Source organism: Hemitrygon akajei, chromosome 1 (genome assembly GCF_048418815.1).
Source record: "Hemitrygon akajei chromosome 1, sHemAka1.3, whole genome shotgun sequence".
In the NCBI taxonomy this organism is placed as follows: domain Eukaryota; kingdom Metazoa; phylum Chordata; class Chondrichthyes; order Myliobatiformes; family Dasyatidae; genus Hemitrygon; species Hemitrygon akajei.
This window is the reverse complement of record NC_133124.1, coordinates 70,106,908-70,121,960: the sequence shown is the minus strand read 5'-3', so window position 1 is coordinate 70,121,960 and position 15,053 is coordinate 70,106,908. Positions and strand designations below refer to the sequence as shown.

The window sequence follows — 15,053 nt, the reverse complement described above, 5'->3', positions numbered from 1 at the left end:
GAAAGTCTAATACGGGGGAGGGTATTTTTTTGTACACATAGTGCCTGGACGGGGCACCTATGGGTCAATGCAGATATGATAGTGGCGTTTAAAAGGCTCTTAGATAAATACATGAATATTGAGGGATGTGGATTGGCTTCGGGTAGAAGAGATTCAGTTTAACGGCATCATGTTTGATGCAGATTATCATGGGCTGGAGGGCCTGTTCCTGTGTTCTCAGAGAGCGAGGCACTTTGTCAGCCTCTGTGGAAGTGTTGTACTTCCTCACTACTACCCCCTAACCCTCTCTTTAAATTTTGAGGCAAGTGCAGAGAAATATTATTCAGCCCTCCTCTGAACTTAAGTAGATTTCCTTGAGCTTTGTCCTTTTCCCTGTATAGACCTTGGAAACTTTCTACCCTTAGCCATGTGTTAGCCGCAAACCTGTCTGTGAGCAAGGCTCACAATTCTAGAGGTGACCCTTCCGCTTATCTGCAGGCAGAGTGTCTCCAAGTCTTGTGGCCGGCTGGCGCTCAGTGAGTGGGGCCCGGGAGAATGTTGGGTTGAGCTCCCAACTCAGCAGTGAGCAGACACCCAGGCTGGTGTCTCGGACTAGGATGCCATGTTAGGGTGGCGGCTGACCTTCAGCTCTGTGTATTCCAGGTGTTCATTCTGGAGGAGTTACTCAGCCCCATCATCACTCCATTTGTGCTGATCTTTTCCTTGCGACCCAAATCCCTGGAGATCATTGACTTCTTCCGGAACTTCTCGGTGGAGGTGGTTGGAGTTGGCGACATCTGCTCCTTTGCACAGATGGATGTCCGCAAGCATGGAAATCCAATGGTGAGTAGATGATGTGAAGGGCAGGGGAGCAGCACCGAGCCTATAACCAACACTTACTTCACACGGTCACAGACTCTAGCTAACTGCACTAGCTCAGTCAGAAAACTGGGTCAACACATTCATGTTGGGCCAAAGAGCCTGTTTCTAGAAACCATGGGGTTTCCTTACAGGTGGAAATTCTTGACTCTAATGTTCCACAACCAGACTCTAGATTGAACTGGTTTGGGCTACAGACTCTGGATTGGTTTGAGGGCATTCCCTGGGTTTGGGGATGTTTTAGGATGGACCCTGGGTTGGGGAGGTTAGGGGTCAGACTCTGAGTTGGGGAAATCTTTGGGGACAGATCCTGGATTGGGCAGACTTAGGGGGACAGTCCTTTGTTGGGGGATGGGCCTAGAGCTGGGGAGGTCTGGGGGATGGACCTTGGGTTGGGGAGGTTTTTTCAAGAATGGACCCTGGGTTGGATTGGGTTGTTTTTTTTTGGGGGGGGGGGCATTCCCTGGGTTGGAGATGTTTTGGGGGATGAATCTTGGAATCCTGGGTTGGGGAGGTTTGGGGTCAGACCCTGGATTGGTTGGGCTGCTTGTGGGAGGTGGAATGGTTTGATGATATCAATTATCTCTGTAGATAATGGTCCTCTCTTTAACAGTGGCAGTCAGAAGGCCAAACTGAGGCCAGTGTCTACCAGCAGGCGGAGAATGGGAAGACTGAACTCTCTCTCATGCACTTCACCATCACCAACCCTCGCTGGCATCCACCACAGGACAGCTCGGTCTTCATCAGCCACCTGAAGGACAAAGTGCAACATGATGCAGCTGCCGGGCTTCCTGCCCAGCACCTCCTCTCTGACACTCCACTCTGCAGCTCACTTCTCTCCAACGAGTCTGCCAATGTTGTAAGTATCTCACTGCACATTCTAGGATAGTTAGAGTCTCAGGGTGTGGAATGAAGAAGTGAGGGAGCAGAAACACTGGTACAGTCCTCCAAAGGCAAAACCCCTGTAGATTCTGGAATAACAAATCTGATTGGGTTTTTTTGAGGAGGTACGAAGATGACCGATGCAGGTAGAGCAGTGATTGTTATCAATATGGACTTTAGTAAAGCATTCAACTAATTTGCTAATGATAGGTTGATCCAGAACAGTAAGGCATGTGGGATCCATGGAGACTCATTTGATTGGATTGTAAATTGCCTTGGCCATAGAAGAAAGAGGATTGTAGTGGAGGGGTGTTATTTTGCTTGGAGATCTGGGACCTGTGGTATCACACAAGGATCAGTGCTGGGACCTCCTGTCTGATATGATTTGGATGAAAATGTAGGTGGACAGCAAATAATACAAAAGTTGGCAGAATTGTGGATAGTGCAAAAAGGTTGTCAAAGGATACAACAGGATATAGATTAGTTGGATATATCCATTGTGTAGAAATGGCAGATAGAGTTTAGTCAAGCCAAGTGTGAGATGTTGCACTTGGAAGGTCAAAAGTAAAAGCAAAGTATACAGTAAATGATATGATCCTTAGGAACATCGATGTACAGATTGATCTAGGGGTGCAAGTCCACAGCCGTGGTGGGTCTCATCAGCAAGAACGACGAGTCAGCTTACAGAGAGGAGGTGCAGCGGCTAACGGACTGGTGCAGAGCCAACAACCTGTCTCTGAATGTGAACAAAACAAGAGATGGTTGTTGACTTCAGGAGGGCACGGACCGACCAATCCCCGCTGAACATCGACGGCTCCTCGGTAGAGATCGGTAAGAGCACCAAATTTCTTGGTGTTCACCTGGCGGAGAATCTCACCTGGTCCCTCAACACCAGCTCCATAGCAAAGAAAGCCCAGCAACGTCTCTACTTTCTGCAAAGGCTGAGGAAAGTCCATCTCCCACCACCCCATCCTCATCACATTCTACAGGGGTTGTATTGAGAGCATCCTGAGCAACTGCATCACTGCCTGGTTCGGAAATTGCACCATCTCAGTTCGCAAAACCTTACAGCAGATAGTGAGGTCAGCTGAGAAGATCATCGGGGTCTCTCTTCCTGCCATCATGGACATTTACACTACATGCTGCATCCGCAAAACAAACAGCATTATGAAGGACCCCACGCACCCCTCATACAATCTCTTCTCCCTCCTGCTGTCTGGGAAAAGGCACCAAAGCATTCGGGCTCTCACGACCAGACTATGTAACAGTTTCTTCCCCAAGCTATCAGACTCCTCAATACCCAGAGCCTAGACTGACACCTTAATGCCCTGTTGTCCTGTTTATTATTTATTGTAATGCCTGCACTGTTTCTGCACTTTATGCAGTCCTGGGTAGGTCGGTCTGTAGTCTAGTGTAGTTGTTGTATGGTTTTTTTCTCTGTTTTTTTTTAACGTAGTTCAGTCTAGTTTTTGTACTGTTTCATGTAGCACCATGGTCCTGAAAAACATTGTCTCGTTTTTACTGTGTACTGTACCAGCAGTTATGGTTGAAATGACAATAAAAGTGACTTGACTTGACTTGAGCACCCTGAAAGTGGCAACACAAATAGACTTAAAACATTAACTCCTCTGCTTTCTCCCTGCTGAAGGTTACCAACACTTTTTTTTAACCCTTGTGGTGTTGATGGACTAAAGTGCCTTTGCTGGCTGTACCTTGTAATTCTACAGTGAGTTTTGTGTTTCTCACTTAGAAAGACACCTGTGCAAGGGAGATTATCTTTACTTAGTTAGCATACCTGGGTAAATATAGACTGGATTAGTAAAATAGATTGAGTACAGATTTCTAAAGGAGCAATATATGTATTGTCATAACAAAATATAAATCAAAAATTCTATGTAATAAGGTAAATCTGCAAATTATTGGCTTGAATACTTGACACCACTATTATAGGATGGGTGAAAGGAGGTGTCCTGGACTGAACATTTAACCACAGCATCCACAGCTCTCTGTTGAAGCATACAGAAGCCATTCACAATCTTAAATTTCCTCTGCTTCTCACAGCTGGTCTGTAGCTTAAACACGTTCATCCAGCTTGATACCAAAACCTGTTATTATCCTTGCCTGGCAATAATATGTTTATTTCAGATTTTAATGCACTAATAGGGTGAGCAGCTGCTTCTATTAATGGAGAGGAATTTCTGTTAATGCCAAGCTGGTTTTTGAGTTAGGGTATTGTGGCTTCATATGCCTTTCTGAATGAGTGCTACAGTGCCGAAGGGGCAGTGCTGATAGTCTGATGGGCCATAACAAGACTCTGCCGCATTGTCAGAGGGAACATCTTTTAGAAGAGACTGAGCGGTAAAAGTGAATATTAAAGATTCTTTCTGCATTTTATGAAACAGATGCAGAGTTCCAAAGTACAAACACAAAATACAGCAAACACTCAGAAGCATCAGTGGAAAGAGAAATGGAGTTGACAGAGTTGAAGTCCTTTTGCCAGCACTCTGAAAGAAACAATGGGCTGTTTTTTGGTGTGGAGAGGATGGAAAAGAAATGGAATATAACAACAAGGATGTAACGCTGATACTTTGAGGCATTAGCCGGACCACTTTAGAGTATTGTGAGCAGTTTTGGGCCCCATATCTAAGAAAGTATGTGCTGGCATTGGAGAGGATCCAAAGAAGGCTTACGAGAATGATTCCTGGATTAAAAGGGTTAACATTAATGGCTGTGGGCCTGTACTTGCTGGAGTTCAGAAGAATGAAGGGGAATCTCATTGAAATCTTTCAAATGTTGAAAGGCCTAGACAGAGTGGATGTGGAAAGGATGTTTCCTACAGTGTGGGAGCCTAGGAGAGTGGGCACAGCTTCAGAACAGAAGGCATCCCTTTAAAACAGAGATAAGGAGGAATTTCTTTAGCCAGAGGGTAGTGAATCTGTGGAATTCATTGCTATAAATTGCTGTAGAGGTCAAGTCATTAGGTATTCTTAAACAGAGGTTGATAGGTTCTTGATTAATAAGGGTATCAAAGCTTACAGAGAGAAGGTAGGAGAGTGGGGTTGAGAGGGAAAATAAAAATCTTAATTGAATGGTAGAGTAGACTCGATAGACTGAATGGCCTGATTCTGCACTTATGTCTTACGGTCTTAAAATGTGGTGAAGGATATCTCTGAACTTGTGAGACCAGTAAGATGGTGGTGTATTTGGATGCAGTGACTTCTTGGGGGCGGGGGGGGGGGGGTCAACCAAAGGTGTGTTTTTTTCTCTTTGTTAAATGTGTTTTTAATGGTCACAAGACAATACTGGACTCCAAGAACTTTGAGTACCACAGGTTTACCCCATTAGTGAGCTGCTCGTTGCTCAGAATAGCCAGCTGGAGTGTCAGATGAGCCGGCCGGAGGAGCTTCCTGCTATTTGAAGGCAGAGTGCAATGCAACCGTGGGTTACTTCCTTGGACATTTTTCTTGCGTTGGACACTATTAATGTAAGATGCCACAGTCCTGTTTCCCTTGTTTGGTGGGACAGCAGGTGGCGGGGAAGCTAAGTAGCCTCACTTGTAGGGAGGATGAGGCCTCAAACCACGGGCTTGCCTGCTACAGTCCAGGAGAGGAGATGCTAGAGGGGGTGCAGTGTGGAGTCTGTTCTTGGCTGGGGGTTGGCCTCTCCCATCAGTGCTGGTTTCTGGTTGCTCTTTTTTTTAATTGCTATTTTGTATAATTTTGATCAGGGCGGTCTGGCTCTGTGGCCTGCAGTCAACAGACAACACAGAGCTGAATTGAACTGAACTAAACTGAACATTCCCAGACTGTTCCAAGGACTGCAGTTTGATGTTTAATGTTCTCTGTGTTAGTCACTCAGTTTTTGCCGTTTGTGCGTTGGCTGTTTGATGTTTTCTTGGAACAGGTTCTGTGGTGCTTCTGTTTCGTGGCTATCTGCAGAAAGACGAATCTCAGAGTTGTATACTGCATACGTACTTTGAATCTTTGATTGTAATTTGTCCATTTTGACATCAGCTTAAGTGCAGTTGAAACGTCTAGCTCCTCAACAAGTTCAAATTGACTCCCCTGTATCTTAACAGTTGTAAAGACTCCCTAACACACTCTGCTTGCTGACCATGATTGTGGGAGCATCAGCCACATGGTACCAGAGACCTGGGTTCAATGCTGATCTCAGTTGCTGTCTGTGTGGAGTTACAAGTTCTTCTAGTGGTAGCATGGGTTTCCTCCCATATCATGTGAACTGGTAGATTAACTGTCCACTGTAATTTGGGCAGCAAGGTTGCATAGGGCTTATCATAATGCTATTACAGTGCCAGGGACATGGGTTCAATTCTGCCACTCTCTGAAAGAGTTTGTACGTTCTCCTCATGACAATGTGGATTTCTTCCAGATGCTCTGAATTAGTAGATTAATTGTGTCACACGCATGTAATTGGACTGTGCAGGCACATTGGGATGGTAGGGCCTGTTACCATGCTGTATCTCTAAATAAAAAAATAAAATAAATAAAATTACCCCTAATATTTGGATGCATGTGGTAGAATCTAAGGGTGGGTTTGTGGGAATTTGGAAAGAAAAAAATGGGTTGGGGTAAGATTAATGGTGGGGTGAAGGGTCTGTTTACATCCTGAATCATTCCATGACTAAGTAAACTGCAGACTGCTGGCTGGTTCCAAAGCAATAAATAACTCTCAGCTGACCAGAAGTAATTCAACTGGTCATTCAGCTATTGCTGTTTGCAGAATCTTCTCTGTATTCAATGGCTTCCATGTTCATGCCCAAAAACTCAATTGCTTCTCTTTTAACTTAAGTGATGGGTTTGCTGGATAACAGAGGGGTAGTACTGAGGGAGTGTGGCAGTCAAAGGGGTGTGGCATTGTGTGAGTGATCTGCAACTACCCATAGCTCACTGCACCCTTCTCCTTGCAGCCTGAAAATCTCATCATGAGCCTGCTGACACACTCGGCCCTGCCTGGCTCACCGCTGATGGGCAGGGATGGATTTCCTGCACAGTCTTGCAGTACAGCATCTGCTGCTGCCAGTGTACTGGCCTCGCTGTCCTCCTCTCACCATCCGGCCCGCACAAGATCCCACACACTCTTGGTGGAGAATGGTGCCGAGAGTTCCCTGTACCGCAGTGACAGGACCATCATTGAAGAGAGGTAAGTGACCATCTGAACACACAGAATAAAGAATTGACTAAATGATTTATTGTCATATGTACTGAGGTACAGTGAAAAACTTTTCTTGCATACAGTTCATACAGATAATTTATTGCAACAGTACAAGGGAAAACAACAGAGTGCAAAATAAAGTGTAACAGCCAAAAAGAAGTGCAATGAGGGCAGACAACCAGATCACAAAAGGGTAGATTGTGAGTCCATTTTGTCATACAAAGGAACTTTCCAATTGTCTTATTACTGTGGGGTGGAAACTGTCCTTGAACGCAGTGGTACTTGCTTTCAGGCTTTTGTTCCTTTTGACTGATGGAAGAGGGGAGAAGAAAGAATGTCCGGGGAGGGGAGGGTCTTTGATTTACACTGGCTGCCTTCCTAAGGCAGTGTGAAGTGTAGACAAAGTCCATGGAGGGGAGGTTGGTTTTATTTGATATGCCGAGCTATGTCTGCAACTCTCTGCAGTTTCTTGCAGTCTTGATCAGGACCAAGAAGATGGTTCTGAAATAAACCTGGAGGATTCTGGCTTGATTAGGTCAGACAATGAGAGGTCTCACCCACCTCCTGAGACAAGTCAGTCTGGTTTCCATGTACAGTGCAGGCAAACTCACTCCTATAGTCTAGACCAGCCTTGAGGACCATCAATTGAGACAAATGCCTTGTTTAAAGCCTAAGCAATGCTTCTCCTTGACTGTGATGCATGCTACAGTTGAATATTTTGCTGGCTTTCATTAAGTCCAACAAGGGTTCCAAGGTTTTGTTGAACCAGCTGCATTCAAACACTGACCAAGGACAGGAAGATGGCTAAGGAGACTTCTCTGTGAAGAGCAGTAGTGACCCTGTCTGATGAAGGTGTGGTGCATGCTCTCCACATCCACTACCTTGGTGATAAATCGCCTAGCACGCACAGAGAAAACAGTCTCAGAAATGAGGCATTTGAAACCAGTCGCAATTAGTTAATGGCTAATTGGCATTTGCCACTTGTTTTTCTCTTTGCTACATCAGCGTGACAGAGAGTGCTGGCTCAGGCAGATCCCTACTTCTCGCTAACATTGCTTCCACAGAAATGAGTCTACATGCTATCTACATGCATGAGGTAAGCACAGAATGTCTTCTGATACATAATGGGTTGGATGTAGTTCCCTCTGCACTATCTTATCGAAGCTCCTCAATACTTCCTCCGTGATACCAAGGTACACTCTCAGTACTGCCCCTCCCACAGTGTTGCATTCTTTCAGCAATGCTTCTGCCACTGTGTAGTACTCTGTCAGTATCATCCCTGTCACAGTGCAGCTCTCCCTCAGTTACCTCCTCCAAGATTCCTCACTGGATGTTTTAGTGTGAAATCTGAGGTCGGACTGGATACCCAGAGAGTTAATAAGTCAGCCTCAGCTGAGTCATTGGGAAGAAGGATGTGTTACTTCACACAGCTCATAGTGTCACCACCTTCCTATCAGAATCCCAAAGTGATCATGCCAGTCATCAGGCTATGATTGAGCCACACCCTCAGTCATCGACTCCCTGTGTGGAGTTGGTGTATTAGACCCAGCCATCACTTTCCTAGAGGGATGAGTTACTACCAGTAGCTTGCCCTGCATTATAATTGCAGACCATGAGCCCTGTGAATGAACACAATATGAAGAAATTGTGTCCTTAAGAATAGGATGTGGCTATAATTAACTGAGAGAGTGAAAGGGGAAATGAAGAGGGTTTTGAAATGAAGAGGGTTTTAAGGTGTGAGATGATCAGAGATGTAACCACACCAGATCAATCTAACCCTTTCCTCCCACATAGCCTTCATTTTTCTTTGACTAATGTGCCTATCTATGAGTCCCTTAAATATCCCTAATGTGTCTGCCTCTACCATCATCCCTGACAGTGTATTCCACGCATCCACCACCTACTGTGGGGGGAATAAAGAAAAATCTACCTTGACATCCCATATTCTTTCCTCTAATCACATTAAAATTATGCCCTCTTCTATTAGCCATTTCCACCCTGGAATAAAGATGCTGGCTGTCCATTCTATCAATACCTCTTATCTTGTATATATCTTGTCAAGTCATTTCTCATCCTCCTTCATTCCAAAGAGAAATGCCCCAGCTCACTCAACCTTTCCTCATAAGACCTGCTCTCTAATACAGGCAGCATCCTGGTAAATCTCTTCTGAACCCTCTCTAAAACTACCACATCCTTCCTATAATAAGGGGACCAGAACTGAACACATTACTCCAAGTGTAGTCTAACCAGAGTTGTACAGAGCTGCAACATTATCTTGCAGCTTTTGAACTCAATTCCCTGACTAATGAAGGCCAGAACACCTTCTTAACTACCCAATCAACTTGCATCGTTGTTGATCTTGGCAAGGAGGAATATGTAAGGGGAAGTACACACTAAATAGTGAGACCCTCAGGATCATTGATATATGCAAGTACACGATGTAACAGTAACACAAAAGTAGGCAGGGCAGTAAAGACAACATAGAACATATTTGTCTTCTTTGATTGGAGCACTGATTATAAACATTGGAAAGCCACACTTGAAGTACTGTGTACAGAAGAGATTCACTGGGACGTTGCCTGAGTACACCTATAAGGAGAGCTTGGACAAACTTTGGTTATTTTCTCTGGAGCATGGGAGGCTGGAGGCTGACCTGATAGAAATAAGGTAGATAAGTTTCATCTAGAGGGAAAATTTCAGATAGTAGTGGGCATAGCTTTAAAGTAGAGGGGATTAAGGGGAAAGATTAAAAGAGATTTTCAAAACTTTTTTTTTACATAGAATGGTAGGTCTTGGATCGCACTGCAGGGGGTGGGATGGTGGAATCAGATACGATAAACATTTTAAAGGCACATGAACAGCAAGGGAATATAGAGGGCTATAGATCACGTGCAGCCAAGATGGAATTAGTTTAGATTGGAATCGTGGTCAGTCCAGACATGGTGGGCCAAAGGGTCTGTTTCTGTTTTATTGAGGCACTGGAGAAGCTGCAAGCAGAGTCTCAGATTTGACATCAGGCTGTAGAGGTTACACAGAACAATGTAATGTGCAACCCCAGACCAAGTTTGAGTTTGCAGCAGCAGCCAAATACCAGCTCCCCCTGGTTTTCCTGCAGCTCATCTAGGAAAGGTGGGCCTGGTGGGTAGTCACATTGAGGGCTCAGAGGCTGAGGTGTATCAGAGAGTTGATGTGCCCATGGGGAAGGACAGGTGGTGAGAAGTGTTGCTGGGCCTGTGGACAGGGAGGAGGGGGAAATTATCCCCAGAAAGCCATAGATAGAGATCTGTGGTTAGGTGCAGTTTAGGGTAGGTGGGGATTGGAGTGGCAAGGGGGGGAGGGTAGGAGCTGAGCAAGTGATGGTAGGTAGGTTTGAGACAGTACTGGGGGGGTGGCAGGGAAGTGTTGGCATGGTAACAGTGAGGATTTTGCCTTTATGGGGATTGTGTTTCACACCTCTCATTCTGTTCTCTCTCGCAGCTCCACCAGCAGACAGTACAGCCGCAACAGATGGGACCGAGGTCACAGGTCCACAGCTTGATCACTGAGCAGCCCACTGCTCCAGGTACCTCATAATGTCTCAGCACTCGAAGGGCCAAGCCAACACCACTCAGTAAACTGAGCACAGCAGTAGGACATGGGGAAATGCAAGGTTAGGTTCGGAGTGAAAGAAGGGAAAAGGATAAACTGAATAATCCAAGAAAACAAGCAAGGCAAACTGGCTCATGCATTGCAGGAGGACACTTTGGGCAGACAGGCACTGGAAAAAAGTGCAGATGAGTCTCACCACGGTGTTGACTGATAAGAGTTTTTCCAGTTATGGGAAGGAACTGGTTGGACTGGGCTTTTATTGAGAGGAAGCTGAGGAAGTCCTGATGGTGAGTTATAAAATAATGGGAGGCATAGATAGGGCAGGTAGTAACTCTTCCCATCTACATCCAGGGGGCATGAGTTGAATCAGAATCGGATTTGTTATCACAGATATATGTTGTCAAATTTGTTTTCATAAAAGTTACAAATAAGTTACAAAAATATATAAATAGTGCTAAAAACAAATAATGAGGTAGTGTTCATGGACTGTTCAGAAATCTGATGGCAGAGGGGAAGTTGTTCTAACACGTTGAGTGCGGGACTTCTGGCTCCTGTACATCCTCTCTGATGGTAGTAATGAGAAGAGAGCATGTTTCAGATGGGGAGGGTCCTTAATGATAGATGCTGCCTTCTTCAAAAGCTGGTGCCTCAAGATGTCTCAATATTGGGGAGGGTTGTGGCGGTGTTGAAAGGTGAGGAGTAAGCGGTTTCGAGGGAATCTAAGGAAAAATGTATGCAAGCACAGGCTGTTCGGAATCTGGAATACAGTGCTGGAGGCAGAGTCTCTCACAACATTTAAAATGTTGTGAAAATTTTTGGATAAGCTTTTGAATCAGTAAGGTAGAGAAGGCTATGGGACAAAGCCATACGTGGGATTAGTGTGGATTGGTCATTGACAACAGGGACTGCAGAATATTTTACGAGGATATTGTCACAGCACAACAATTGCATTTATGAGAATGTTCAGGGGGTAATTTCCTTTGGAATAAGTGCAGAGACGTAATTGATGGGATGTCACTGGGGCTGCAGGAGTGCAATGATTATCTTACAGTGCTGGAGAGATGGAAACCCAGGGAGGTGGAAGTGAGGGAGGAGAATGGAGTGTGCAGTGCCTGCTTGCTGATCAATGCTGTCCTTCACTCTCAGTACCTCGGTTAAGTTCACCTGAAACACTAAGGGCCCATTCGCAACTCCATCTCGGCGGCTGGACAGAGGAGGCAGATGGAGAGCTTCTTGATGCTGGTCCCAGGGGCTCAGAAACGGAAGTGCCTTCTCAGGTAAACAGGGTGTGTGCTAAATAGTTGAAAGAATCCTCACTCTCTGTGACACCCACTGGCATGGGTCCTACACACCCTTACTGGGGGGTACACAAGTCCCACACAAACTGACCTTCATTGGGGGACAGGTCCCATGCACACACTGACCCTCAGATCTCACACAGACACACACCTTCATCTCTCTCTGCTCTTGCCCCTCCCAACAGTAATAGTTGATCTGTTTGTTTCTTTGCACAGGTTTAACTATTCGGACGGGACAGATTTGCTGGCTGTAAGGTTTCCCGAGGTGGTGGTGAGTTTCCTGCCACTTTCCCAAGGACTGTGGTTGGCGAGTGGAGAACTTTCCCTGTGCTTGCATTGCACTGAAGAGTGGCTCGATGTCTTCCAGTACCTCTGCTATGTTTGTTGCGAGTGCTGTTGGATGTGCAGAGTGCACCACTGACTCTTCCTACAAACTGATGGAATTATTTCAGAAGGTTTTTCTTTAAAATTGCAAAAGATGAACCATTGTTTGTGGCGTTTGTCCCTCTGTGGGAGTGGCTCTGACTAAAGCAAGGACCAGTAACATGCCCTGCAGGGGAGGGAGAAGGGTGAGCAAAAATTGAAACAATGGATCATTGTCACCCACCCACACCAGACTTGTTCACCTCCCTCCCACCCCAACTTCTTGCCCTTTTCCTACCCTAGTGCTCTATCTCTACCGTGGGTCAGATGATCCCCCTTCTCCCTGGATCAGATACCACTCCCTTCTTCCTCCATGCCCGTAGAGGAGATGCATTAGTGCTGTCTGAGCACAGTAGGAGTGGGTGGAAGGACGCCAGGTATTTTGAATGCTGGGATCAGCCTTTTGTATTGTGCCACCTCCACTCACCAACTCACTGCTTCTGCCAAACCCACCTCAGTTGTGGGTGGACGTCATTGAGAATAACAGGCATGGCAGCAATTTTTTTAAAATCCTAAATACGCAAAACCTATTCCTGGTTTTCCAGTAAAGGTTCACTGGGCAGCGATTAGGAGTAAAAGCTTTCTCTTTGTGTTTGGAACCCCACCCTGGCATATAGAAGTGACTGAGCTGAGGGACACCCAGTTAAGCAGCCCTCCATTGGAGGTACCTGTCTCCTCTGAAGCATTGGAGAATCCAGCTCAGACCCAGCAGAAGGGCTTGTGTAGCATGGAAAGAGGCCATTTGGTTCCTAGTCCCTGTGTTGAGTTACTCAGTGTTACCCGGATCCTGGTTTCTCCCCGTTAGTCGTATTCCTGCAGTCCCAATGAGTGTTCTGAATGGATGTGCTTCTATTCTAGGCAGTGTGTTCCTGTTCACTGCAATTGCCTGCGTAAAGGAACATTTCCTCATCTGCTCTCTGGTTCTCCCCCACCCACAGTTACCTTAGTCCTGCTTCCCTGGTCACCACCCTCCTGTCTCTGGAAACTTGTTTTTTCACAATTTGCAAATACTACTGAATCTCCCTGCAACACTTTTTGCTCTCTTGATGACAAATGGTTTCCACGTGAATGTTAAGGACAGTATCAGTGTGGATCTGGAGCACGGGAACTCTTGGAATAATTATCTCACTATCCGCAGCATCATTTCCAGCTCCCTGTCACCTCAGTCTCAGGATCTGTGTCACAAGCTTTCCAATTTCTTTTGAGGCGAGCTTACAATTTACCACAGTGTTAGATTTATTTCATGCCAGCACACATCAGTCAGGGTCTCAGATTTGTGACTTTGTCCTACACCAGCTGTATACTGCCTGGTTTTGAAGCTCCATTCTTTACTCGCCCAAAGCAGGAACATGCTTGCTCTAGTGGGGATTCCTCTGGAACCAATGGGGAGGTGATAGGATAGGTAAAAGCAGATGAAAAAATGGGTGACAGAAAGTCACTTCTCATAAATGGGCTGCAGATAGAACTTTACTCTGTATGTAACACACGGGACAGTGGAGAAGGAGCGTTACTTTCTAGCCCATGAGTGTGTGACAGGACAGTACAGTGAAATCTTTAATCGGTTTCTACTCTGTGCCCTTTTTTTAATTGCAAAAAATGTGTTTATTGCAACTTTACATTTCTACAATACTACAACAAAAATACTGAGACAACAACAGTGACTAATAGAAACTAAGTTAAAATATTCCTATCCCTATCTAGGATGCCATTTATTCCCTACGGTCCGAGAACACCTCCATGGTACCCCCAGACTCTGCATGATCCTTTCCCACAGTTACTCAGGCACGATATAACCCCCACCCCCGCCTCTGAATATTGCCAGTCAGTCAGCCTAGGCGGAACCCTCCACTGCCCTCTTCCAGGACCTATGGATAGCCAGCCCCAGAAGCAAGTTTACTGGGACATACTCCTCCCTCCTTGCCCCACCCTCCTTACTGGATGACCATATATGAAGAGGGTGGGGCTAAAAAGTAACCTGAATGTGAGGAGCAGCACTCACAGATCTTCCCCCAGAGTGTGTGATGAGACAGTGCTAAGGGAGCTTGTAACTCACAATGTCTTTCAGGAGTGCGTAGCACAACATTGCTGAGGGAGCTTTACTCCATTGTCTAACCTGTGCCGTGGGATTACCATAGAGTGGTACAGAAGGAGCTTCAATCTATAAAATGGAATGTTCCTACCCTGGGAATATGTAATAGAACACTATAAATGTCTAATCTGTGTGGGGACAGTGCAGAGTGAGCTTCACTCTGTCTTTCCTGTGTTGTCGCTGCCCTGGAGTGTCTGACGGATCGGTTGAGTGCCGGCACAAGTATTAACTTTGATGACCAGTATTCACTGGATGGAGGTGCTAACTGTGTGTGGTGCTGTTCCCATTGAATGAACTCATTTTAAGATTATACAATCAGCTGCTCGATGCGATGATGTCAGTTAACTTTACAAAATAATGACTGCTAAATAGAAAAGTTTTATTAAATATTTATAACCAAACCTCCTTTGTTTACTGTTTTTCCTCTCAATTTCTGCAGTACCAAACCTTGATACTGTTGCTCAGATTAATGGGCTCACAAGCTCCCCTACCAGAGCACAAAGGTCCCCACAGAGCCAGTGGCTGGGGTGTACGTTGGTTTATCAGTGTCACATGTACCAAGGTACAGTGGAAAAACTTGTCTACTATCCAGTAGATAGATAGATAGATACTTTATTCATCCCCATGGGGAAATTCAACATTTTTTCCAATGTCCCATACACTTGTTGTAGCAAAACTAATTACATACAATACTTAACTCAGTAAAAATATGATATGCCTCTAAATCACTCTGTCAAAAAGCA

At 45.4% G+C, this 15,053-nt stretch overlaps 1 protein-coding gene across 2 annotated transcripts in view; it reads left to right on the top strand.

The window, feature by feature from the left end:
* atg9b (autophagy related 9B) overlaps positions 1 to 14,711 on the top strand; it is an 82,207-nt gene extending 67,496 nt beyond the window's left edge. For both annotated transcript variants that reach the window (XM_073045139.1, XM_073045131.1), the window contains 7 exons: positions 643 to 822; positions 1,472 to 1,717; positions 6,668 to 6,900; positions 7,918 to 8,008; positions 10,390 to 10,474; positions 11,647 to 11,777; positions 12,015 to 14,711. In XM_073045139.1, the coding sequence (XP_072901240.1) occupies positions 643 to 822; positions 1,472 to 1,717; positions 6,668 to 6,900; positions 7,918 to 8,008; positions 10,390 to 10,474; positions 11,647 to 11,777; positions 12,015 to 12,020 (972 nt within the window). In that variant the 3' untranslated portion in view covers positions 12,021 to 14,711. The remainder of the gene's footprint in view (positions 1 to 642; positions 823 to 1,471; positions 1,718 to 6,667; positions 6,901 to 7,917; positions 8,009 to 10,389; positions 10,475 to 11,646; positions 11,778 to 12,014) is intronic.
* Positions 14,712 to 15,053: the final 342 nt, after the last annotated feature.